The sequence below is a fragment of the Ascaphus truei genome, chromosome 5, assembly GCF_040206685.1.
Source record: "Ascaphus truei isolate aAscTru1 chromosome 5, aAscTru1.hap1, whole genome shotgun sequence".
In the NCBI taxonomy this organism is placed as follows: Eukaryota; Metazoa; Chordata; class Amphibia; order Anura; family Ascaphidae; genus Ascaphus; species Ascaphus truei.
The window spans coordinates 134,384,366-134,412,363 of NC_134487.1; the positions used below are offsets into that span (position 1 = coordinate 134,384,366).

General features: G+C 41.3%; 1 protein-coding gene across 2 annotated transcripts; it reads left to right on the forward strand.

The window, feature by feature from the left end:
- The first annotated feature begins 1,299 nt into the window (after positions 1-1,299).
- LOC142495416 (uncharacterized) lies at positions 1,300-27,994 on the forward strand. Of its 2 annotated transcripts, XM_075600901.1 has the most exons (10): positions 1,300-1,408; positions 2,547-2,635; positions 2,806-2,871; positions 5,171-5,218; positions 6,086-6,127; positions 7,590-7,655; positions 8,608-8,655; positions 11,340-11,372; positions 23,801-25,602; positions 27,908-27,993. In XM_075600901.1, the coding sequence occupies exons 1-9, from the start codon at positions 1,360-1,362 to the stop codon at positions 25,595-25,597; spliced, it is 2,238 nt and encodes a 745-aa protein (XP_075457016.1). In that variant the 5' UTR covers positions 1,300-1,359; the 3' UTR covers positions 25,598-25,602; positions 27,908-27,993. The 2 variants fall into 2 exon arrangements, with proteins under 2 accessions (XP_075457016.1, XP_075457017.1); XM_075600902.1 differs by lacking the exon at positions 11,340-11,372 and having other exon boundaries at positions 27,908-27,994.
- The last annotated feature ends 4 nt before the right edge of the window (positions 27,995-27,998 follow it).

The following is a 27,998-nucleotide window of genomic DNA, read 5'->3' on the forward strand; positions in this document are numbered from 1 at the left end:
ACATTTGGTTTCCTATTGGATCATCTACTTGGTTCTTGTCCTTATCAGATTTCTTGTTTCAATTACAGATTTATGTTTTCATATTCCATTAGCAGGTTTTCTCTGGTTTTTAATCTTGTTTTAATATTTAGGTATTCTCCTTTAAATGCCTTCATGAAATGTTTTCCTTTTAATATGTGATACTCATGTTGTATACTCCTCCATCCAGAGGGAGTATCTGTGAGTACCAGATTGAGTGTCCACCGCCGACTCCATTTCTGTCTCGATGGTGACACTGTGACACGTGCGATTCATCACTTCTGGTTGTTTGGGGAAACCTTTATAAAAAAGGGAGGAACACTCTTTGACAAAGTGCTGAAACGCATCAGTGTGGTTATCCTGCTATCCTCCATGTTGTCACTTACTTAATAAATAATTTTTTAATTCAATCTCTTTGCTTAGCTCCAGTTTTTCTAAGCTATGCTCCACTTTTTGCTCCATCTTTTTGGAATCTTCGTGTTTACTGGTTGCCTGGAGGCACGCACCAAAGGACCGACTTAACACCTTAATCGTGAGTTATTTCCCTCGTTCTTCATGGTTTAGGGATGGAGATGATTTAGTTTTGCTCTGGCTGATATGCCTGATATACAGTGTATCAGGGGAGAACAAGCTGTAACTGCCCTACAAGACAGTAGTTAGCTCCAATACCCTCTCCTTCAGGTTCATATACAAAAACCCCATATTGAGCGTATAACTATAGTCACAGGTGTAATTTAATAGTTCTGGCCCCTCTATACTTGAAATCAACATCTATTTGACATACAGTATTAATATGCAACTGGATTCATGACTGACGCACTGATATTGGGACATTGTTCTCTTTTTATTAAGTGGCATTGCCACCTCTCTCTTTCTACTGCGTATACTGTACCATTCTCTGTTTAAAACTTAGCATTGTGCTGGTTTTCCCCATTGCTTTGCTTTCCCCATTGCATATAGTGTATGTATGAAGCAAGTAGTTCATCTATTGTATTTCATATAATCTGTACTAATCTTCCATATGATCTTTAAGATAATTTTTGATTTGTTCTACCTTAGGGAAACTAAAACATCAAGGCGGCAGCCATTTGTGTTCATCCATATAACATACCATGACAAATAGGGATCAAGATTATCATTTAAAAATAATCCTTTATCTAATATTTCAAAGTTAATTTCATATTATGCTTCAGCGGATGATACAGGCGTAAACAGTAATCTATGAGCCCATTGAGCTCAATTTGTATAAATTGAGAGCTGCTTTAACGTTCCTACAGAATGCAAACGGTTTGCTTGAATTAGGTGTTCAGATTGAAGACTCAATACTGAAGTGCTGCAACAATGAAGATAACTGTTTCATTTTTGCTGGTAGCCGTCAGCTGCTGCTTCTGTAAGTTACATTTATATAATAATATTATGCCCCTTTATAAAGCATTAGTAAGACCACACCTTGAATATGGAGTACAATTTTAGTCCCCACTCTCTAGAAAAGATATTATGAAATTAGAGAGAGTGCAGAGAAGAGCCACCAAATTAATAAAGGGGATGGACAATCTCACTTATTAGGAGAGGCTAGCTAAACTAGATGTATTTACATTAGAAAAGAGACGTCTAAGAGGGGATATGATAACTATAAACAAATATATTCTGGGACAGTACAAGGAGCTTTCAAAATAACTATTCATCCCACGGGCAGTACAAAGCACTCGGGTCATCCCTTAAGGTTGGAGGAAAGTAGATTTCACCAGCAACAAAGGAAAGTGTCTTTACAGTAAGGGCAGTTAAAATGTGGAATTCATTAACCATAGAGACAGTTATGGCAGATAAAATAGATTTGTTCAGAAAAAGGTTGGACATCATTTCAGAAAGGAAAGTTATACAGGGATCTACCAAATAAATACATGGGAAGGATGTTGATCCAAGGAGTAATCTGATTGCCAATCCTTGGAGTCAGGAAGGAATTTCTTTTTCCCCTTATGAGATATCATTGAATGATATGTCACTGAGGTTTTTGTTTGCCTTCCTCAGGATCAATATGCTGTAAGGGTAACGTATCTGTCGTCTAAATTTAGCATAGGTTGAATTTGATGGACACATGTCTTTTTACAACCTCATCTACTATGTAACTGTGTACTATGATGTAACTATGTATAAATAAATAATGATATGTGCATTTAATATAATCCCTAACATACCAAGATTATATATTTATATATAATCTTGGTATGTTAGGGATTATATTAAATGCACATATCATTATTTATTTATTTTGACCTTTTGTAGATCGGTTGTCTGGTACATTTTGTTAAAAAAAATAAGCACATCTAATGTATAGTAATGGTCTAAGAAATCCAGTTTCTCTCCAACAGTCCTTTTTTCTTGGTAAAATATAATCGAATTCTCTGAGACATATTTGGGATTTTTTTCAAGTGAGCCATAGTGGACCTAAAATACTGAGTAATACAATTTAAAATGTTCAAATTACCACTTTTGTTTTGTGACAGCTGTTTTATATATTAATCTTCTAGCTCCAGCCATATCTAATTGCATTAGGAGATGTGAAAAAAACTGTCAACCGCTTCCCACTATTGATCTTTCTTGTCTACAGATAGCACTGGTAAGTACTAGTTATCAAATTAATATAAGTGATTTGTATGGCAATTTAGCAAAATACTGTAATATCAAGGTAAACAACATAAGATGTTGATCCCTGGAATAAGACTGTTCTGGAGCTAATGAAACATGCAGGTTTACAGTATACTGAGAACCCTTTAACTTTTTTTGTAGACTAGAAATTTGCCAGCAACTGTTAGTCTCCTGGCAGATGTCCTGTGTGCATATGAGAGATGCAAGGTATGTACTGTAGAATAATTCCTATTCTCTATATTTCATTTTCCATTTTCTATCATTCATTTCATTAAGCTCAATCTGAGAGAACCCCTATTTCCCCACCCTTTCCCAACACTGCCCACAATTTTCAATTTGTCCCAGTATCTGAAGAGGAGATTATACAAACGCTCCTCAAATTAAAACTAAGCAGCCAATGTGGACCCGACCTACTGCTATCAAAGTTCATATGACCCGGTGTCCCAGCCATTGTCATACTGTTCGCTTCCCTAATCAACTCTATTTTGTCTGCAGGCCATATTCATAAAACCTGGAAAACTGCCAGATTTGTCCCAATCTTCAGAAGTGGGGACAAAAACACTGTTTCAAATAACTACAGGCCAATCTCTCTTGTCCCAATACTATCCAAAGTCATAGAAAAATGTGCTCACTCCCAATTAAGCGATTACTATACCAAGACAAATTTCCCTAGCCAATTCCAATCTGTTTTTTGCCCCAAACACTCTATGTTAACTACCCTACTAAAAGTTTGCAATGAGATCCAGTGTGGAATGATACTGGGACACCTTACTGGTGCAATATTCCTTGACTTTGCAAAGGCTTTTGATACTGTTGTCATGTTATCTTGTAAAACCAGCTCCAGTGCTCTGGAATAGAGGAACATGCTTTAAACTGGTGTCACTCCTACCTTTCAGGTAGATCTCAACATGTTTCTTTCTCAAGCTCTAACTCCAACCCCTTGGATATCACCTGCAGTGTCCCCCAAAAAACTCTGTTTTGGGGGTCTAACTCTTTTCAGTATTAATCAATTACCTGGGGAGCTTCAATGCACATGTATTGCATGTGGATGACACAATCGTATATGCACACAGCCCTAGCTTCTCTGACCTTGAACACTTACTTTAATCTGATTTTGTGAGACTTGAAAACTGGATTTTCCCAAACAAACTATTTAAACACTAGCACGAATGTAAAAATGGTATTTTGTACCAAATCTACATTTCTAAAGCTACCAATGACGGAGTTTCAGATCAGCACCGACTCTAATACCATCCTAGCCCATCACTAGTTTTAAATATCTGGGCATATCGTTTGACTCCCATTTAACATTTGGGTTTCACATTGAAACCCTGACATTCAAAACCTATGCCAAACTGAGTGTGCATTAAACTGTAGGAACAAATCATCCCTAAGACAACTGGTCAGAAAGTGCATTGCACAGCAGATGCCAATGCCAATTATAGACAATGGGGACATAGTATATGGCACAGATCCCCAAATTCACCTTAGCAAACTAGACACCCTCTACAACTCAATATACCACTTTGTCCTCCAATGCAACAACAGCACACATCACTGGGAAATGCTCAAGGAACTAGACTGGCCATCACTTGAGTCTAGGTGCAAAGTTCATCTTTCCTGTTTTGCCTTCAAATACTTTCTGGACAAGCTACCTGCCTATGTGAACAAGCTCCTCAATCCTACCACATGCAGCACTTATCACCTGAGATCTGACTCCAAAAGACTGTTCATGGTCCCAAGGATCAACAATGTATTTGGCCACTCCTCCTTCTCTTAATGTGCACCCCACAACTGAAACAATCTACCCGAGACTCTCATAGCTGCCTCCAGTCGAAGGTCTTTCAGAACTAAAGCTGTATCACATTTTAATCTGGTCTGTAACTGTTACATACACCTATAACATATATTATCATTAATTGTTCATGCAATGTCTTTATATATATATATATGTGTGTATGTATATATATATATGTATATATATATATATATATGTATGTCTATATATATATGACTATATATATAAATGTTCCACACCGGGGGAAGGAGAAGCACAGATAACATTCCAAGAGACACTGTTTTTAAGTATACCTTTTGCATGCTTCATTCATTGTAACATCGCTGGAAGAAGAGATCAGTGTATCTCGAAAGCTCGCACAAATAAAAGCATTTCGTTAACCACAGTATCATCTATTTATTTTTTGATTATATATATATATATATATATATATATATATATATATATATATATATATATATATATATATAAACAATGTACATCATAACTCTTTGTCCAGTACTTAATTGAAAACGAGAGGTAAATCTCAATGTATTACTTCCTGGTAAACATTTTATAAATAAATAAAAATAAATATTGCTAACCTACTTTAGTTACACTCTATCTTGCAAAGGGAAAAAATAACTTCCATTTGATCATGTGCTTACACCTCCGTTAGACTTATTTGGAATATTGTTAATTGTACTATTTATTTATTTGTTTATTTAGGATATGGAAAACAAAAATGAACTCCGCAAAGCAATTCAAAGACTTGTGGTAAGTGTTTCAGTTTAGCATTTGTAGTTTACTTATAGGAATCATGCAATCAGCATTAAAATATGACATTTTATTTTATAACTATTTGCATACCTAAATGAGGTATTACAGTGTTCTGAACAATTGCCCAGGGAATGAATATAAATGAAATAACATTTGGTGAAATATGATAGACCATTATAAATAAACGAGAATACTTTGTTGATCCTGAATCATTCATATTGGAAGTTGAGTGAATCTACCCAGGTTATTTATCCTAACTCTTGAAATATCCGTCCACAAATATAGTAAGTGGTTTTAAGCCTTATTGAACCTTAATTTTCATTCTATTGTTATAACCATAAGATGCAATAAGGAATGGCACTGTTTCGTAAATCTAGACCTGAGTCAACAGAAATATAGAATAAAACAGGATGGCATTAGTAAAACTAAGTTGTTTTGCAATTTGCAGTGTAAAATATTTTGTGTGATGTCCCCTATTACATATGCCCACCTTTTATTAACTTACTGTACTAGTTCAATGTATTTAATTAAAGCTGAACTCTTTATCAGCACTCAGCAGTGGTGTTGCAGCAAATATTGAATAGGGGCATATGAGTGTGAGGCAATGAAGCCTAACATATTTGGAGAAGCCTCCCACATATTATTGTATATTCATACTGTATGTATATTATTAGTACGCAGCAGCAATTACATTTAAATGGCATATACTGTACTACAGTATGTAGTATGGGTCAGTCTGTTATGAAACTAGGATTATGAATTAGCACTGTGAGAAATCCTTTCCACACATATTTTATATATTTTTTTGTTTTAATCTTATTGAAGTAAAACATGTTTAACTATTTTGTTAATATTCTTTTTCAGAATGTTACCGGCTGTACTCTTATGGGAAGAGATACACCTATAGTAAGTTATTTTTGGTTAATGGAAAGAAAGAAAGAAAAGAAAGACAGAAAAAAGAATGGTGTAAAACAGCGCTAGTATATAAATTAAAACACTTATATGTTAAAAAACTGGCAGCCAGGTAAAAACTGACAGTACAGTCAGTCAGAGCACATTTAGAAAAAAAGAAGAACCGGCGCCACAGTGACTAATGAAAACCAAACCAATAGCATGTAATGTCCAAATGGAGTCCTATTAAAGTTGGTAATCAAGGATGCTCACGTCAACGATGTGATATAAAAAAAAGAAGAAAAACAAATTATGGTGCAGTAACTCAAATTGGGAGATGAAAAGGTGAGCTAAACACACAAGACAAACAAGACATACAAACCAAGACAAACACACATAAAACGTAACACTCGCACAGGCCTATTAATAAAGAAATGCTGATTTAATAAGGTGGAGGGTGAATGAGACACGCATCCGGAGGGGCAAAATTACAACCCTACTCACAAGATGCCAGATAAAACAAGCAGCGAACTTGTCAACACATCCCTTGAAGAAGTACGCGCATGCGTACGAAACGCGTCGGGAAGTTTCCAGTGTTTTTAGTGCGGTTCCAGGTCTGGAGAAGTGTTATCTGGCGATTTTTAGTCAAGTCAAGCGGTTGACTTTTGAGGACATTGCGGCTCACCAGTGGAGGACTAGTGCTCTAAGAACGTCCGGTGTGGATCTCCAGCGGACGTGACGTCACATCCGTCCGGAAGTTGTATCACCAGAGGGATTCAGCCTTTCACCCCTGTCACGTGAGGACGCCAGTGAGAGGATCCCGGTCGCCATCTTGGAAGCCCAGCTGCATGTCCCCAGTTCGCTGCTTGTTTTATCTGGCATCTTGTGAGTAGGGTTGTAATTTTGCCCCTCCGGATGCGTGTCTCATTCACCCTCCACCTTATTAAATCAGCATTTCTTTATTAATAGGCCTGTGCTAGTGTTACGTTTCATGTGTGTTTGTCTTGGTTTGTATGTCTTGTTTGTCTTGTGTGTTTAGCTCACCTTTTCATCTCCCAATTTGAGTTACTGCACCATAATTTGTTTTTCTTCTTTTTTTCATATCACATCGTTGACGTGAGCATCCTTGATTACCAACTTTAATAGGACTCCATTTGGACATTACATGCTATTGGTTTGGTTTTCATTAGTCACTGTGGCGCCGGTTCTTCTTTTTTTCTTATTTATGGTTAATATAATAAAGTCTGTGTCATATACAGTACTAGTTCTTTTTATTTTAGGGTGTCCTGTGTGTACATTTTATTAATTCTCTCATTACCATTGATATCAATAGTAAATATTGTATGATATCTATCATACAGTACTACCAAATATGACAAAGTTATTACTTTAATAAAAACCAAGGTACATCCAATGACACAAAATTACATTTCTGAATCATTGCCTTCTGGGCTATTTACTTTGCTATTTTTTTTAGGAATATCTACTTATGGACGTGGATGGTGCCCTTCAAAACCTATTAAGAACAGTGCTTGACTTGCTGGTAAAGACTATATATTTCTCTTTTAAAGACATTCAGTTTAATTCCTGTAACATGGATAGGAGAAAAGCAAAAACTGTAGTAATCATATTTACTACATGAATCATATTTTCACTTCAAACGTGCAGAAATTTATACACAAGCACAAGTACACAAAGTACAGTACAGAGGTACTTATAAAAGTCTCAATAAAAAAGATCACAAGTCTTGAATTGTGACTTGTCAAAGTCTCCCAGCTACAATACTGGAGTTAAAAGAGTTGCAAAATATTGCATATTAATCAAAGAAAAAAAAATATTGAAAGAAATGTTTTTTTTCTTTGGATCTGGTGCAATTGTATTGCCACAATTTTGTAGCTGGAAGACTTTACAACATAAACCGATTTGTTTTTGGAAATATCTCATGTGGGGTAAAACAATGCACCAGCTGTACAAATGTACCAGACATTATTGCACCCATTAAAGCATTATGATGTGTTAATGCTACTACTATAGTATATTTATCGCAAGAAATACTGCAGCTGCATTGAAAACAATGGGAAGGTGTGCATTATCTCTTTAACGCATGCAATATTTTCTCTGTTATTTAGTGTTTTGACTTTTCTAGCAGGGATACATCTATATAAAAAAAAGGTCCTATTCAGTTACATTTTTTTTTATACAATACCTACAGTATTGTGCAGACATTATGCTGCAGAATGCACCACTTTTGCCTGCCTACAAATGTTCCCTTATGTGCAATCTCGTGTATTTTGAACTGCATTGGTCATCTTCAAAATCTAGTGACTCTAGGATTCCAGAACCTATGTTTGGGAACCTTAGTTTTAGTGCTTTATAAAGGCAAGTTTAAGGAATAGGTTTAAATAGTGTTACAAACAGATGTGAATCTTGTTGTTGGATACCTGTTTAATGGGTATACTGTATGTGCTCTACTGTATCTATTTTTTATTTTTTAGAAAGATCTCAATCTAGATGCCGTGACTATACCTGTGTGCGGATTATTGGTAAGATAATTTACGTTCTAGATTTGTCTCTTTTGAAACTGTTTCAATGTTTGTTGCTAACGTCTTTTATTTGCATTTTTGATATCTGGGGGGAAAAATGACAACATCTTTTATTGCACCATTCAGGCATTCTGTATGTTTACAATTTTGTCAAAATTACACAATTATATGTACTTTAGTGAAATTTTAATATACAAATGCGCATAAACGTTTACACAGCTACAGACCATATTGGGTCCTGTTTACATTTAGGAACAAACTATCTTTTTCACCTCACTAGTTTGGGCAGATAACTAATATGTGTCACCTTTTTCTTTGTTTGGAATAAGATATTGGTATAGCTGCATACCATTACCTTTTTGCTAAAGGCATCTGTCATTTTACTGTATATTATGTTATATTGTCGTCAGTGCTGGGACAATTAGAGGGTAAAATGTCACCAAAATAATGCAGACCAAAAAATTATTTCAATGATAAAGAATAACATTGATTTACTGGAGTGGACAAGATGGCCGCCCTCAAATCTATCTTTAAAATAAGGGTAAAACAAGAAAAAAAGATGCCACACTAAAAAAATCTAGTTGCACTTGTGAGGCCTGCATATAAAGAGTCTCAAAATTATGTGCAGATGTACAGTAACAACCTGTAGCCATCGATCTGATGCAAAAAGAAAAAGATAGTAAGTGTGAGGTACAATTATAATATACAATTTTGTTCATATACTGTAGTGGGATTCTTAATGAAGGAAACCCACTGACCCAAAATGCTGTGCATTTATGACATACTGTATTATTCTATAACTATACATACTAAAGTACACAAATGTTTCTACGTGAGCAAAATCCCTAGGTACACTGGCGACACACTTTATTCGAGCTCGGCTAGTCCCACGAATTCGGGTATACCCGGGTGTATTGAGGTTTGTGACTGTTTTCTGCCCAAGTGCATTGAGGTATTTTCCAGGCAGGGATTGAAGCATTTTATTCCCGCTGGCTGCAATACTGCACAGTATATATATATATACTGCATTACAATTCATGAATTTATGCCATCTGGTAGACACGCGAAGCATTGCAGCCTATTAAATCCTAATCATTATCATTTAACAGATCAGCCACCGTCAGCCAGGCATGAACCCAGGCTGGGAAGGCAAATGCAACGGGGCTTGTCAGAGGTGAGGAGCGGCGCATTCCAGGTATCTGCCAGGTACATACTGGGTATTTGCTCGAATAAAGTGTGTCGGTGCAGTACTTACAGTAGTAAATTTAGACTTTGTTAAAGATGCAGTTAGAGCAATATCATACATGTGTTTTTTTTAATAAACCAGTTATGTATATGAGAAAATATGTGTAGCATTAAAAAAAATAAACCATTTGAAAGAAATTTTTAATAATAATAATAATTTGTTCTTGTATAGCGCTGTTAATTTTACGTAACACTTTACAGAGACATTTTGCAGACAAAGTCCCTGCCCCGTAGTGCTTACAATCTATGTTTTGTGATGCCCAAGGCACAGGGAGACACAAGGAGTCGACACCGGGAATTGAACTAGGTTCCTATGCTTCTAACTCAGTGCCAGTGTCTTTACTTATTAAATGTAACAAGCATTTTGTTCCTATAGCAACCATATACAATGTCACATCCCCTTCCCCTTCTGCAACAGCATCACCTTTTTTGAGCGCTGCCCTTGCAGTGAACCAATTGAATCTAGTTCCTGCCAGAGCAGCAGAAGATTACCCAAATGCATTTAGTGAACCCCCAGTCGAATTTCAGAGATCGATTACAGAACGGATCGATCAGCAACTTATCTAATCACTTGTCAGTTTGTAGATTGTATTGATGCACATATTGAAAGAAAAAAAACACTGCATGAACTGCAGCTTTAAATCTGTATTTGATATTGAGAACTAATGTATGTAAACTAGCTGCTCTTAAGTGTTCTGCAATGCAGTTACCCATTCATAAAGAGATTTCAATTTTGAATTGACAAGAACAGGCATATAAATGAATGAAAAACTAGAATTCATATATAGATTCAGACATCCAACAGGAATATATGTATTTTAAAATAGGATTTAACAAATTATACTTCAGTTACTGTACACTAAATGTTATGAAAATGTTACAACATAAATAAAATACAAATAAAAGCATGTACAGTACAGTAATAGCTGGCTTGCTTGGGAACAAGGCCAATAACACCTACCAAAGCTATGTTTGAGTCCTGAAATCTCTTTGTTAGAAGACACCATACAACTTGCTGATATTCCTGAAGGAAAAGTCTACAGTATGCGTCTTATGGCATAGGCAGTATCAACACAGTTGTTACCCAAATTATATCTGTTCATAACAGGTTGTATTGGTATTAAATTCATTACATGGTTAACCAATGTTGCTATACAACACATGGATTGATTAATTAAGATATTTACTGTACTTAAAAATACAAATGTCTTGTTTTCTTCTGTAATAATTGAGTAATGTAATACTTTATATCACAACAAAGCTTAGATCAGAAAATCATAGTTTCCTTTAGCTTTAAATGGCAGTATTGTATAAGTATATCACAATATATCTCAACATACAGAATCACCAAAGGCAACAAAAATATTTCTCTGGGATGTTATTGTTTTGATTTCCAGAAGGTCTGCATTTTAATCCCTCTGTTTTATCTTTCTTTTTAGAAACCACTTCTGTTAAAAGTAACTGCAATACTGGTAAACACCACTCCAACCCCCCCCACCCCACACACACACACCTCCCCTCTCTCTCTCTCCCTCCTTTCTCTCACTGACTCACTTACTGCCTCGCTCACACACACACTGACTCACTAACTGCCCCACATTTCTCTCTCTCACTCACACATTTCTCTCACTCACACTTTTCTCTCTTCCTCTCTCTCTTCCTCTCTCTTTTCCTCTCTCTTTTCCTCTCTCTTTTCCTCTCTTTCTTCCTCTCTCTCCTCTCTCTCCTCTCTCTCCTCTCTCTCCTCTCTCTCCTCTCTCTCCTCTCTCTCCTCTCTCTCCTCTCTCTCCTCTCTCTCCTCTCTCTCCTCTCTCTCCTCTCTCTCCTCTCTCTCCTCTCTCTCCTCTCTCTCCTCTCTCTCCTCTCCCTACTTTCTCTCCTCTCTCCCGGCACACACACAATTGAACTACACCCACAATTTCATCCCCCTACACTGCAATTCAAGTCTCTTGGGATATTTATAATTATTAGAGATATCTTGCCTTTATAAAGTAAGTGCTGCATCAATTGTCATTATATATACAGACTACTTCAAGTTAACCACCTACTGTAATCCTGTCAAATAAACACAAATTAATTTTGAAATACACTCTCCAATCTTAAATGGTATCCACTTCTATCTCAAAGTTGACAGACAAAAATTATATATTCTGTGCTACCAGCTGTGTAATTCGAGATATAATTTTTTTGATAAAATGTAACACAAAGAGTCTATGGGGTCAAAGCACTAAGCAGCGAAAAAAAGCATTTGCCAGTTTTTGAACTAGCCATGTTTTTGGCGTGTTAAACTCACTGTATGCTGTAAGGGCAGAATCCCTGGCGAATGAATGCGCCACCACCATTTGATAAAATGGCGAGTAACCGGTGGTGAGACGGCTGCCTGGCGAGAAGCTGCCGAGAAGCCGTCCCCTGCCGAGATATGTCTGCAGCAGAGAGAGATCCGCCGCTCTCTCTGCGCAAACATTGGCACATTAAAAATTATTTTATAAACCATTTTTATTCATAGTGTACATGTGCAGTGGGTCTCCGGAGCTGAACCATAAAGTGGCCTATATCTCGGGAAGCAGGGGGTCCCCGGACCTAAAACCAAAGCGGTTCAGCTCCGGAGACCCTCTGCACATCTATACTATGAATAAAACACCCATATCAATTCACAATCATTCCTTACCTTTGCGGCTATATGCTATGGTAACGAAGCAGCATGAATATATTTTTAATAATTCTGTACAGTGAGCAGGGGGTCCCCTGAGCTGAACCGCATTACTTTGTGGACCAGGGACCCCTTGCTTCCCGAGTTACAGGCCCCGGTATGTGTGATCGGGTGGGCAGTGTCGCCGCCCTGTTTATAGCATCCCATACGCTACGTGCCCGCTATAAAGATGGCGTCGACACTGTAACCGATGCCCCAAACTGGGGCTTGTAACTCGGGAAGCAGGGGGTCTCTGAGCCAGAAATCAATGCAGTTCAGCTCAGAGGACCCCCTGCTCCCGCACAATATTATTAAAAAACATTAATGCTGCTTCATTACCATAGCGGATAGCCGCTAAGGCAATGAATGGGTTAACACATAATAGCATGTTTATTGGGGACAATTGCCCCCAATAAACATTGCAATATACAACATACAATACAGTAATGGGCAAAATTACTATTATCCACAAATGGATAATAGTGCAGTTGTCCATTTAAAATACATAAATAACAATAAATACATTAAATACATATAGCACTCACCCATGTCCGGCTGCCACGATGAAGGCCATCCTCATTTTCATCTTGCTAATGCCCCATCCGCTTCTGCAAAACAGAAAAAGAACAAAAACATCCAATGTAATGTCCCCTAACCCCTTAATCACCATAGCGGTTATTAACCGCTACAGTCATTAAGGGGTTAACCCACCCTCACCCACCACTCGGGAGGCCTACATACCCTCCACCAATGACCCCCCACCCCGGGATGCCTAACACCATCACCCACTACCCACAAGGGAAGCCTACCCACATACCCTTCGGGCCAATACCTCCTCCCCCCACCCCAACACATACAGTACAATAATGTGCCAAATAACTATTATCCAGATAGGGATAATAGATTATTTGGCCATTATTAAACACATTAACTAGCATAGTAAAATAAAGAAACTTCTACTGACCTCATCAATAAGAAGGCCCCGTCGCCAGCAAAATCCTTGTAGTCAGTTGCCAAAATAATACATAGCCAATATATTGCAATTACATTCACATATCAATGAACCCTTAATCACCTTATCGAATACTAACCGCAAAGGTAATTAAGGGATTAAGCCACCCTGGTCCGATACCCACCCTTCACACATTCCTTTGTACAGTGGCTTCATCATGCAAAAAACAACAAAATACAATATATATATATATATATATATATATATATATATATATATATATATATATATATATACACACACACACATGATGAACCAATATACAAATAAATGTCTCAGGGTTAACAAAAACATGCTTATATAAAAATACCACTTCTCTATTAGATCCACAATGAAATACAATGCTATTTCCTAAACAAATCAAATGTTATCATCCAATCTAAAGCATCAAATGCCAATTCAAAGCCTCAAATGCCACTCAAAACATTGCATTTAAATTCTTTACATGATGCATTAAATCAAAGCAACATGTAGACGCTGCAAATCAATGTTAACCATACAATATTCCAAAGAAAATAGCATTACATCAAAAAAAAGTATACTATGTAATCCAATAAAGTCACCATCAATCAATTTGCATACATTAATTACATCCCAAACAATTAAAATAGCATCCATACCAATTACACAATTAACTATAGCAACCGTTAAAGAGAACAAGTTACCATCATACAAAATAGAAGGACACCAAAAAGAAAAATATACAAAAGCAAGCCTCACCATGACCTAAAGTACAGCATACAAGCCCAAAAATTACATCTAGCTAATTATAAAATACATTTAACACACATCTATGCATAGCAGCATAGCCAACATCATTTAAATTAGTGCAAAGCAAGCTTTTCAAACACAATCATTTCATACCCTGTATGTATATATCTCTCTAGACATACATACATAAATACATACAGTGGCAAGAAATGATGTACCCAAAAAAAAACAACACATGTAAAAAGCAAGAAAAAAACAAGCTACATAATATACATTTCTTTTCTTCACTTACCATTACTTTACCCGCTCACCGACTCCCATTGAACAGCTTACTCGCGAACCAATCCACGAACAGGAACCCATAAAATAACAAACCAGAAAATAATAAACATTAAAATAATAAAACAAAACAATCCACGAGTCTTGTATTTGTAATCCATCTTCATCTGTATTCTTCTTTCTTTCAGCTGCGGCTCTCTTCCAGGGTCTTCCTACCGTCAGCTGCCACGCCCGTGTCTTCTTCTTCTTTAGGAGGTCCTTCCTCCTTGGAGTCTGGCTTCAAAATGAGACGACATAGGCTTTTAAAGGCCTATGACGTCACATTTTCATCATGGTTTCCACGGCCCTGATTGGGCCGTGAAAACCATGTGCTTTGGACGATAAAAAAAAAATTGTGACGTCACTTAAAGGCAATAAAAGCACAGCCAATCCGAATGGCTTTGCTTCAATTGCCTTTAAGATGACGTCATTAAAAGAAACATGGCCGGCCTCACATGGTACGGTAGCCAATCAGAGCATGGGAACTCCATCCCAACTCTAATTGGCTCTAGTACACCATGTGACAGAGGCTTGGGGGAGAACGGATATGACGTCATAGAAAGCCTGTCACATGGTACTAGAGGTACTGCATGACCCCCTATGTATCAAAATATCACAGATGTAAATCTGGGGGAAAAATGCAGCAGCAAAATAAAAAAACACTCCATATCTATCAAGTAAAAAAAAAAGAAACACATTAGGGCATATTCTAGTAACTTTGATAACCAACTTATCGAGGCTTTTGAGCTGTTCTAACAAGGTAGCTATTCAAAAAGCCTGGATAAGTTGGTTAACACTTCCGCTACTCACCTGATAGGTATAAACACCCACCACGGGCCAAAAACCACCTTCACCCATCCCTGCAACCCACAATAAACATAACATCACAATAAAAACACAATACTAAGCAATACACCCATTTTGCCAGTGTGGTTACCTATGCCCTCAATGGGAGCAAATATAACTCAATGGCAAGGAATGGGAAGCCCCTATATAACTACCATTGCAATACAGTAATGGGCAAAATTACTATTATCAGATATGGATAATAGTGCATTTGCCCATTCAAAATAAAACAAAATACAGCAGCATAAAGTAAATAAAACTTCTACTTACCCCTGCTAGGATGACAGGACTCCTCATCACCATTCTCCATGTCCATGTTCATGTCCTCCGTTGGCAGGAACACAACAAGAAAAAATACAATCTAATGGTGCCTAACCCCTTAATCACCTTACCGATTAGTAACCACTATAGTAATTAAGGGGTTAACCCCACTCCCCCGCTACCCACCCAGGAGGCCAAACCACCCACCCTGGGGCCACTATCCACAGCCACTTCCCATTTATTGGAGTAGTGGAATATATAATATGGGCTTGATAAGCCACTATAATGTCAATGGGAAACATAAAAAACAAATCAACAGGCCACAAAATATACAACAATAAAAGAAATGTAACCCCAAACAAACAGAACAAGTAAATGAAATGCCTAAACTATCTGAAAATTTAATTTAAAAAAAGCCCTACAGATACATAACAATTAAATCAAAACAATAAACAGAATTAGAAGACATAACAATTAATTCAAAACAAGCATTTGCCAAAAAATGCATTGCCTGTCACTGTATTTATCTACAGTATACTCTAAAGGGACGCAGATTCATACATTAGCAGTCAATGGGCAATCAAAAACATAAAAATAAAAATACAACAAAAAAAACCCTGAAAAATTAAAATGACATACATTCAATATTTGTCTTACCATTAGAAGTTTTTACCCTCTGAATCCAGGCATATCAGGAAGCTCTCGTACAAAGATGCCATCCTTCAACATCCTCAACGATCAGGTAAACAACATCCTCAACGATCAGGTAAAAAAAATCTTCTTTCTTCCATCTGCAATCTTCTTTCTTTGTAATCCAATGTAACCCTATGCTAAATCCAAAACGGATGTTGACTCGGCAGCTTCTTAAAATAAAATGAGATGGAACAGGCCTTACTGTATATATGGCCTGTGACATCACATTTTAGGGTTAGATGGTACAGGTTCATTCTGAATGGACGCTGTACCGCTGTACCATGTGACAGACTTAAAAAAAAAATTAAGGATATGACATCATCTCCAAGGGAGGTACGTCTCATTCTTAAAACCAAATGGCTGCCATCACATGGTACAGGAACCAATGGAATTGAAGACAATCCCATTGATTCCTGTACCATGTGACGTTCCATTTTTTACAAAGGATGTGACATAACTTTAAGGGATTATGTCACATCCTTTGTAAAAAATGGAACATGTCATCCGACCCTAAAATGTGACATCACAGGCCTTACATAAGGCCTGTTCTCTCTCATTTTATCTTAAGAAGCCGACGAGTCAACATTCGTTTTGGATTTAACATGGGGTTACATTGGGTTACAAAGAAAGAACATTGAAGATGGAAGAAAAGAAGAAGGAAGAAATAATTTTTTTGCCTGAATGCGGAGCATCGCTGAGGATGTTGGAGGATTGCGTCTTTCGTCGAGAGCTTGCTAATACGCTGGATTCGAAGGGTGAAGACTTCTAAACGTAAGAAAAATATTGAATGTATGTAATTTTAATTTTACAGAATTTTTGATTGTATTTTTTTTTTTATGTTTTTGCTTGCCCATTTACTGCTGATGTATTTATCTATGCCCCTTTAGGGTATAGATAAATACAGTGATGGCCAATGCAATTTTTGACAAATGTTTTTTTTGTATTATTTGTTCTGTTTTCTATTTCTGTTTATTGTTTTGAGTAAAGTGTTATGTATTTGTGGGCTTGTTGTTATTCCATTTTAAGATTGTTTTAGTGTTTTTTTTAGTTAATTGTTCTGTTGATTAGCGATTTAATTTCTTTTATTCTTATGTTGGTTAGGTGCTTCTGTACAGTATTTCTTTTATTGTTGTGTCTTTTTTTTAGGTAGCCCATTGACTGCTATAGTGGCTTATCATGCCCATATTATATATGCATGATGTACCACTGTGTCAATCAATGGGTAGAGGGTGGTGATAGTGACCCAGGGGGTGGGTGGTTAGGCCTACTGGGTGGGTAGCGGGGGAGGTGGGTTAACCTCTTAATTACTATAGCGGTTACTAATTAATAACGTGATTAAGGGGTTAGGGGCCATTAGATTGTATTTTTTCTTCTTGTGTTCCTGCCAACGGAGGACATGGACGCGGAGAATGATGATGAGGATGCCCTTCATCCTGGCAGGGGTAAGTAGAAGTTTTATTTACTTTATGCTGCTGCAAATGTTTTATTTTGAATGAGCAAAGGCACTATTATTCATAATAGTAATTTTGCCCATTACTGTATTGTATGTATTGGGGGGAGGTGGGGGTTGTTGGAGTCGTGGAGGTGGCTATTAGGGTTGTTGTTTTTTTATTGTTTATTGGGGGTAGAGGGATTGGGTTACAGTTGTCCCAAGGGTGGGTGTTTAGGCATACCGGGTGGGTAGCGGTACTGGTAGCCCCTTCTTTACATAGTGGTTCCCACCCAAAAGAGTTAACTCCTCCTGCAACCTTCCCGGCAGGCCTAACCACCCACCCACCTTGGGGCTACTACCCCTTTCATCCACCCCTTCTTCCCCCAATAAACAGGCTATTGAAGTTGAATCCCTTCATTGCCTTAGCGGCTAGCCACTAAGGTAATGAAGCTGTTTTTATTTAAGTTTTAATACTAATATGTGTGTGAGCAGGGGGTTTCCAGAGCAGAACCGCGTTGATTTCAGGTCCGGGGACCTCCTGCTTCCCGAGATACAGGCCCCGTCATGGGGTGCCGGTATCCCCATGCATTGTTTAAATGTCCCGCGTCACGTGACAAGGACATTTAAATGCATCGGAGATATCGGCTCCCCATATCTGGGCCTGTATCTCGGGAAGCAGGGGGTCCCCGGACCTGAAATCATGCGGTTCTGCCCTGAAACCTCCTGCTCACGTACACTAGTATTAAAATTTTAATTGAAACACTGCGATCGCTGGCGATAAATGTGCAGGGAGAGGCGGCTCTCTCTGTGCAGCTCTGCCACCAGATTGCACAGGAGAGAACTTTGAGAGAGGCTGAGATGAGTTTGCTGCTTCACCGAGCGGTTTTGACATTTTCTCGCCGGTTGGTTTGAAATGGGTTCGGATTCTTTCTGAATACCGTGATAACTGAACTAAAGAAAAAAACATATGTGCTGCGCTATTCTAATATATGAATGGTGAATATAACTAATAATATAGTGCTTAAATACTAAAACAAGATTATTACAGTGATATTATTATGGCTACCTCGCCAGTGATTCTGACCACACAAGGCAGAAAAACACACAGTGAACAAACAGTACTGGACGGCGCCTATAATATAATAAAGATTGTTGAGATACCAACTATCCTGTAAGTGCTAAATACTTAGAACAAGAAAATTATCACCGTAACTGTGATACGTAGGGTGACCAGGTGTCCTGGTTAGCCGGGACAGTCCCGTTTTTTTAACCTCTGTCCCTTTTTTTAACCTCTGTCCCGGTTTTTTAGTCTCTGCCCGGCTGCCCTGCTGCCCTGCTGCCCTGCTGCCCTGCTGCCCTGCATGCTGTAAAATGTTCCGGTTTTTGTGGTTGTTCCGCTTTTGACCATCAGAGCAGGGGGGGCAGCAGAGAGCAGACAATGCATGGAGGAGGGGCCGGGACTAAGCTGCGGAGCCCAGCAGTGAGACCCGGAAGTGTCAGTGAGAACTTCCGGTGTCTGCTGCCAGGGCTCAAGATGGCTTCCCCCACCCATGCAGGTATGGTCCAGAATGGGGGACACAGACACACACTCACACAATGGGGGGGGAGAGGCACAGGCACAGCATGAGGAGAGGCAGAGAGAGAGACACACACAGGCACAGCATGGGGAGAGACACAGCATGGGGAGAGACACAGAGAGAGGCACAGGCACAGCATAGAGAGACAGAGAGAGGCACAGGCATAGGATGGGGAGAAACATTGTTGGGAGAGAGGCACAGCATCGGGAGAGGGGCACAGCATGGGAAGAGGGGCACAGAGTGGGGGTTGGAGAGAGAGACACAAAGAGTGGGGGGAGAGAGACAGAATGGGGGGGAGACAGAGAATGGGGGAGAGAGTCAGAGAATGGAGGGAAGAGAGACAGAGAATGGAGGGGAAAGAGACAGAAAATGGAGGAGAGACAGAGAAAGGGGGGGGGAGTGAGAGAGACAGAATTGAGGGGAGAGAGAGACATAGAATGCAGGGGAGAGAGAGAGACAGAGAATGGGGAGAGAGAGACAAAGAATGGGAGAGAGAGACACATAGAATGGGTGGGGGAGAGAGAGACACAGAGAATGAAGGGGATAGAGATGAGAATAGGGGGTGGGGGAGAGAGACAGAGAATGAGGGGGGTGAGAATGGGGGGCGGTTGAATGGGGGGGAGATCATGGAGGGCAGAGAGAGAGAATGGGGGAGGAGAGAGAGAATAGGGGGACAGAGAGCCGAGAATGGGGGGGAGAGAGACGAGAATAGGGGGTGGGGGAGAGAGATAGAGAATGGGGGGGGGTGAGAATGGGGGGGAGAGCATGGAGGGGGGTTGAGAATGGGGGGGAGAGCATGGGGGATAGAGAGAGAGAGAATGGGGGAGGAGAGAGAGAATAGGGGGACAGAGCTGAGAATGGGGGGGAGAGAGATCCGAGAATGTGGGGGAGGGGGGGTGAAGAGAGATAATGGGGGGGGAGAGAGAATGGGGGAGAGAGAGAATGGGGGGAAGAGAGAGAGAGAGAATGGGGGGGGGGAGAGAGAGAATGTGTGGGGGAGAGAGAATGGGAGATAGAGAGGGAATGGGGGGAAGGGAGGTGGGACAGAATGGGGGGAGAGAGAGAATGGGAAGAGAGCATGGGGGGAGGAGAGAGAGAGAGTATGGGGAAGGAGAGAGAGAGAATGGGGGAAGAGAGAGAATGGATGGGGGAGAGAGAGAATGGGGGAGAAGAGAGAGAGAATGGGGGAGGAGAGAATGGGGGGGTGAGAGAGAGAATGGAGGGTTTCACAGAATGGGGGAAGACACAGAGAATGGGGGGAGAGAGACAGAGAATGGGGGAGACAGACAGAATAGAGGGGAGAGAGAGAGAGAGAATGGTGGGGGGAGAGAGAGACACAGAATGGAGGGAGAGAGAGAGAGACAGACAGAGAATGGGAGGGGGAGAGAGACAGAAAATGGAGGAGAGACACTGAGAATGGGGGAGAGGAGAGGGAGAGAATGGGGGAGAGGGAGAGAATTGGGGAGAGAGAATTGGGGGGAGAGAGAGAATGGTGGGGGAGACACAGAGAATGGGGGAAGACATAGAGAATGGGGGGATTGAGACAGAGAATTGGGGGTTTGAGACAGAGAATGGAGGGGAGAGAGAGACAGACAGAGAATGGGGGGGGAGAGAGAAACAGAAAATGGAGGAGAGACACAGAGAAAGGGGGAGGGGAGAGAGAGACAAAGAATGGGGGAGAGAGAGAGACAAAGAATGGGGAGAGAGACAGAGAATGGGGGGAGGCAGAGAGACAGAGAATGGAGGGGAGAGAGAGACACACAGAGAAGGGGGGAAGAGAGAGAGAGACAGAGAATGGGGGGGAGAGAGACAGAAAATGGAGATGAGACACAGAATGAGAGGGGGAGAGAGGAAGGGGAGAGGAGAGGGGGGAGAGGAGAGGGGGGAGAGGGGGGAGAGAGGGAGAGAATGGGGGAGAGAGGGAGAGAATGGGGGAGAGAGAGAGACAGAGAATGGGGAGAGAGAGACAAAGAATGGGAGAGAGAGAGACACACAGAATGGGGTGGGGGAGAGAGAGAGACAGAGAATGAAGGGGATAGAGATGAGAATAGGGGGGTGGGGGAGAGAGACAGAGAATGGGGGGGGTGAGAATGGGGGGGGGGGTGAGAATGGGGGGGAGATCATGGAGGGTAGAGAGAGAGAATGGGGGAGGAGAGAGAGATGAGAATAGGGGGTGGGGGAGAGAGATAGAGAATGGGGGGTGAGAATGGGGGGGAGAGCATGGAGGGGGGGTGAGAATGGGGGGGAGAGAGAGCCGAGAATGTGTGGGGGGGTGAAGAGAGATAATGGGGGGGAGAGAGAATGGGGGAGAGAGAGAATGGGGGGGGGAAGAGAGAGAGAATGGGGGGAGAGAGATAATAAGGGGAGAGAGAGAATGGAAAGAGAGCATGGGGGAGGAGAGAGAGAGAGAATGGGGAAGGAGAGAGAGAATGGGGGAGGAGAGAGAATGGACGGGGGAGTGAGAGAATGGGGGAGGAGAGAGAGAGAATGGGGGAGGAGAGAATGGGGGGAGTTGAGAAGGAGAATGGAGGGTTTCACAGAATGGGGAAGACACAGAGAATGGGGGGAGAGAGACAGAGAATGGGGGAGACAGACAGAATGGAGGGGGGAGAGAGAGACAGAGAATGGGGGGTGGAGAGAGAGACAGAGAATGGGAGGAGAGAGAGAGAGAGAGACAGACAGAGAATGGGGGGGGGGGAGAGAGACAGAATGGGGGGAGAGAGACAGAAAATGGAGGAGAGACACTGAGAATGGGGGAGAGGAGAGGGAGAGAATGGGGGAGAGGGAGAGAAAGGGGGAGAGAGAATTAGGGGGAGAGAGAGAATGGGGGGGAGACACAGAGAATGGGGGAAGACATAGAGAATGGGGGGATTGAGAAAGAGAATTGGGGGATTGAGACAGAGAATGGAGGGGAGAGAGAGACAGACAGGGAATGGGGGGGGGGAGAGAGAAACAGAAAATGGAGGAGAGACACAGAGAATGGGGGAGGGGAGAGAGAGACAAAGAATGGGGGAGAGAGAGAGAGACAAAGAATGGGGAGAGAGACAGAGAATGGGGGGAGGCAGAGAGACAGAGAATGGAGGGGAGAGAGAGACACACAGAGAAGGGGGGAAGAGAGAGAAACAGAGAATGGGGGGGAGAGAGACAGAAAATGGAGGAGAGACACAGAATGAGAGGGGGAGAGAGGGAGGGGAGAGGAGAGGGGGGGAGAGAGGGAGGGGAGAAGAGAGGGGGGAGAGAGGGATGGGAGAGGAGAGGGGGGGAGAGGGAGAGAATGGGGGGGAGAGGGAGTGAATGGGGGAGAGAGGGAGAGAGAGAATGTGGGGGGAGAGAATGTGGGGGGAGAGAGAGAGAGGGGGGAAGAGAGAGGGGGAAGAGAGAGAGGGGGAAGAGGGAGAGGGGAAGAGAGAGAGGGGAGGAGACAGAGAATGGGGGGAGAGAGAGAATGGGGGAGAGAGAGAGAATGAGAGAGAGAATGAGAATGAGGGGGGAGAGAGAGACAGAGAGAGAGAAAGAGAATGGGGGGAGAGAGAGAATTGGGGGGGGAGAGAGAGAGAATGGGGGGGGAGGGGGGAAGAGAGACAGAATGGGGGAGAGAGAGAGACAGGGAAGGGTGGAATGAGAATGTAGGGGTGGGGGGAACGAGAATAGAGGGATATGGAGGGAGGGAGAGAGAAAGGGTTCTGTGTGTGTGTGAGAAGGGGGGGACAGAGCGGGGTAGAGAGACCAAGGAGAAGGGGCGCAGTTGGTGACATCATTTGTTTTATAAAAATTTTTTTTACTGTGTCCCGGTTTTTACTTTTTTAAATCTGGTCACCCTAGTGATACGCAAGTAAATATCCAAATCAGTCCATAGGTACTTGAAGTGATAATCAGCATATGCAAAAAAAGAGATAGAAAAAACAACATAGTGTAATATTGTTAATAATAAGAGCAGGCTATATTAATAAACAAGAAAATGAATAATTCCTCAGAGGTAGGAAAACAGAACCAGTAAGGAAAATAAAAAAGAACATTTAATATGATAAAAACATGTGCAAACAACGAATTAGCTCCACTCCTCACGTCCGCGAAAATTGAAATCCTACTTACTACTCAGTGATAACTGAACTGACAAACCATTCGGCGAGAACATGCAAAACCTTGCGATGTAGGAGCGAACTCATTGAGGCTACTATAATAGGCCCCATTGTATGCTATGGGACTTTTTTCTTTAAAGAAAGAAAATGTTTATGCTTACGTTTTTCCCCAGTTTTGCACCTGCAATACTTTTATACATAACCTTAATTTGGCAGAACTCAATAATAATCACGTGACTCTTTGATAATTCTGATTCAGTTTGTGTTTTTTTTTTCATGTAGAATTATATCAATGGTGTTCCAGAACTTGGTGGATTAACAGAAACAATTGGAGGGACATCTGGAGCTTTAAGAGAACTAATACGAGGAAATAAACTCCCAGGTGCACTGTTAAGTGAGAATTCAGATCTTTTAGGTGGAGTAATAAGAGAGCTCAGAGGACTGATAAGTCTTGGAGGACTGACTGGAGGGCTCGGAGGACGGACTGGCGGGCTTGGAGGACTGACTGGAGGGCTCGGGGGACTGAATGGAGTGCTTGGGGGACCGACTGGAGGGCTTGGAACACTAACTGGAGTGCTCGGGGGACCGACTGGAGTGCTCGGAGGACTGAATGGAGTGCTGGGAGGAGTGACAGGATTGCTCGGAGGACCGACTGGAGTGCTTGGAGGAGTGACAGGACTGCTCGGAGGACCAACTGGAGGGCTCGGAGGAGTGACTGGAGTGCTTGGAGGACCGACAGGAGTGCTTGGAGGAGTGACAGGAGGGCTCGGAGGACCAACTGGAGGGCTCGGAGGAGTGACTGGAGTGCTTGGAGGACCGAATGGAGTGCTTGGAGGACTGAATAGAGTTCTTGGAGGAGTGACAGGACTGCTCGGAGGACCGAATGGAGCACTTGGAGGAGTGACAGGAGGGCTCGGAGGACTGACTGGAGTGCTCGGGGGACCGACTGGAGGGCTCGGAGGACTGACTGGAGGGCTCGGGGGACCGATTGGAGGGCTCGGAGGACTGACTGGAGGGCTCGGAGGATTGAATGGAGGGCTCGGAGGACTGACTGGAGGGCTCGGAGGACTGACTGGAGGGCTCGGAGGACTGACTGGAGGGCTCGGAGGACTGACTGGAGGGCTCGGGGGACTGACTGGAGGGCTCGGAGGACTGACTGGAGGGCTCGGGGGACCGATTGGAGGGCTCGGAGGACTGACTGGAGGGCTCGGAGGATTGAATGGAGGGCTCGGAGGACTGACTGGAGGGCTCGGAGGACTGACTGGAGGGCTCGGAGGACTGACTGGAGGGCTCGGAGGACTGACTGGAGGGCTCGGAGGACTGACTGGAGGGCTCGGAGGACAGACTGGAGGACTGACTGGCGGGCTCGAAGGACTGACTGGAGGGCTCGGGGGACTGACTGGAGGGCTCGGGGGACTGACTGGAGGGCTCGGAGGACTGACTGGAGGGCTCGGAGGACAGACTGGAGGACTGACTGGAGGGCTCGGAGGACTGACTGGAGGGCTCGGAGGACTAACTGGAGGGCTCGGGGGACTAACTGGAGGGCTCGGAGGACCAAATGGAGGGCTCGGAGGATTGACTGGAGGGCTCGGAGGACTGACTGGAGGGCTCGGGGGACTGACTGGAGGGCTCGGAGGACCGAATGGAGGGCTCGGAGGACTGACTGGAGGGCTCGGAGGATCGACTGGAGGGATCAGAGGATCGAATGGAGCGCTCGGAGCAGTGACAGGACTACCCGGAGGCCTGACTGGAGGGCTCGGAGTTCTTAATGGAGTGCTCGGAGGACGGACTGGAGTGCTCGGAGGAGTGACAGGACTGCTCGGAGAACTGACAGGAGCGCTCGGACTGAATGGAGCACTTGGAGGACAGATTGGAAGACTGACTGGAGGGCTCGGAGTGACAGGAGATCTTGGAGTGACAGGAGGGGGTACTGGAGATCTTAATGCAGGATTTAATACTGACCTCCCTGGAGATCTCACTGCGGGAGGAAGTATGGTGGAAGGAGTACTTCCTACTGAATGGCTTCTTGGCAATCCTGGAAACAATCCTAATAACCTACAATGGAACATTGGAAAATAGCAAAGGTAAATTCTATGTTTCTTTATATTGTTGTGCTATTTGTTATTTTCTGTCATGTAAAAATACATCATATATAAAAATGATATGTAAATCCAAAATTATGTAAAACCCTATGAATAACTATAGAATTCAAATATACATTCATCAGCACAGAAATATATTATTTTACAGTATGGTTTTACATTAGGTGTCAGATTTGGTGAGTTCACAAATTTTGCATTCTTTATTCTACATTTTTTATTTTTTCGACCAGTATTAGCATTATACTTTTGGGACTTTTCAGGGATATGATTACACTCATATTAATATTCAGAGATTTTTTTTTAATTATTATCCAAATTGTGCTGCTGCTCCTCCCTAGCAGCTGGTGTTCTCCACTACACCTCTTTTTGCCTTTGTAAATGGTTCTCATGAGCACACCCTGCCTGACCTAAAGTATAAAATAACAATACAGTATGACAACGCTCAAAGTATCCCCAACATAAAGTGTATTCATCAAGATAGCCCAAAAATGTTCATATATAGTTTAAAAAAAAATATATTTTTTGATGAATGAAAAAACCTTAGGTGGGTGCTGCCTTCTTTTGTTCATAGGAATGATTCCTTCCTTCCCGCAATAGGTATAGGGGAGCAATACAGAAGACAGAAAGCGCACACACCAACCTCATGGTGTAGTACAATTTAACCACAAACATATATGGGTAATATAAATAAAATACACAGAAACAAATGTGCAGCTTCAAGCTTATCTCAGAAGAAAGGGGGTAGCCTCTACGTTGTTAATGTGCCTGGTATTGTCTACTGTATTCTTTCAGCTTGCAACCAGTGCCTGCATCAGCCTGCGCTCCTGTACTCCTGAAGACGTCAGACTGCACCACTGATGTTCTGGGTGTGTCTTCCTCAGGGAAATTAGAAAAGGACCAAAGAAACGCTTAGGATTGGTTCTAAAAATCCAGGTAGAGTGGGAAAGTAGAATCTGAGTGCGACCACCGGACATTATGTCATCACAGCCACACCCTGAACTGAAGATCAGAGGTACAGTCTGATGTGTGCAGTAGTGCAGGAGTATGCAGGCACTGGTTGAAAGCTGAAAAAACTTTAGAGATGATTCCAGGTGTGTTTGGAGCATAGAGACTATCCCACTTTTTTCTGAGTATTTTATTTACCCATACATTTTTGTGATTAATTTGTACTACACTATGATGTTGGTGTGTGCACTGTCTTCTAGATTGCTCCCCTTGACCCCTATGTTTGATATAATTTCTATGTTATAGGCATTGATTTATGCAATGTATTATTATGTTATATTGAATTGGGATATGCCTCATGCAACATTACCACTGAAATGTGTCTTTATTTCCATAAAAAGTGTTACAAAAATATTATACACTAGCTTTCCTTCGTTAATAAGAAAAGTGTTTAAATCAAAGCACAATTGTATATATTTCACTAATTTATATTGTTTATAATTCATACACACAATATTCATTCATACAATATAATTCAAACAGGAGGTGTTTGGTCTGAGGAAGGGACTGCTTGTCCTGAAACGTTACCATTGTTAGCTCTGATGCATTAATACATTTGAAATCATTTGATTCCACTACAATTTGTGTGCCTCTTCGTTTCACCTATATTGTTTATAATTCATAGCTTGGCAAGTATAAATATACTGTATGTATACAATAGTTGTATGCATATTTGTATTACAATAGCACCAACAATATATGTAGAGCCTTTCAAAAGATATTAGACAAAACAGGTAATTATACAAGCGCAACAAAGATAGAATCAAGCAATAGGAAGGGACATTTCTGCCCTAGAAAAACAATCTTTAACAATTTATGACAATACTCCATAACATTGTTATATGATATAGAATGCAGTGATAAACAAAATGTGACCTGGAATATTTGTCAGAGACTTGTATTTCTTCATTTCCAAACTGTTATTATGGCTACGGTAAACAAACCCGTAATGTTATTCGTAGTTGCATCATAGATGCCATTGCTCTTTTTGTCAGTCATATTTACAGAGTGAACCAAATGAATAGATAAAGTATAACATATTTCCCCTCAATCATCATGTACACATTGATTCATTTTATGAAATGACTTCCAGTCATATAGAGGCCTTCAATAATGAAATGAGGCCATTGCAGAGATAAATGGTACAGGAGTAGATTTAGGGGCTTATTATTGACTTCAACAGAGATTTCAACAATCTCATCAGCATTTTCGGTGGATATACAATACACCCCTAAATCTCAGTGTTTAATTTACTAAATTTGTATTCCTTTTTTTTCTTCAGAAAATGAATAAATGAAATCCATTTTCCCAGTGAAAAAGTGAATAAAGAACGGATTTCAAAATATTTACATTTTAGCTCAAATTTCTGTCTA

Excerpts from the sequence above, each read along its gene's own strand:
- LOC142495416 (XM_075600901.1), top strand. The coding sequence starts at position 1,360 with ATGAAGATAACTGTTTCATTTTTGCTGGTAGCCGTCAGCTGCTGCTTC. Across the intron at positions 5,219-6,085 it reads AAGCAATTCAAAGACTTGTG|AATGTTACCGGCTGTACTCT; the intron begins GTAAGTGTTTCA and ends ATTCTTTTTCAG. Across the intron at positions 6,128-7,589 it reads TGGGAAGAGATACACCTATA|GAATATCTACTTATGGACGT; the intron begins GTAAGTTATTTT and ends TATTTTTTTTAG.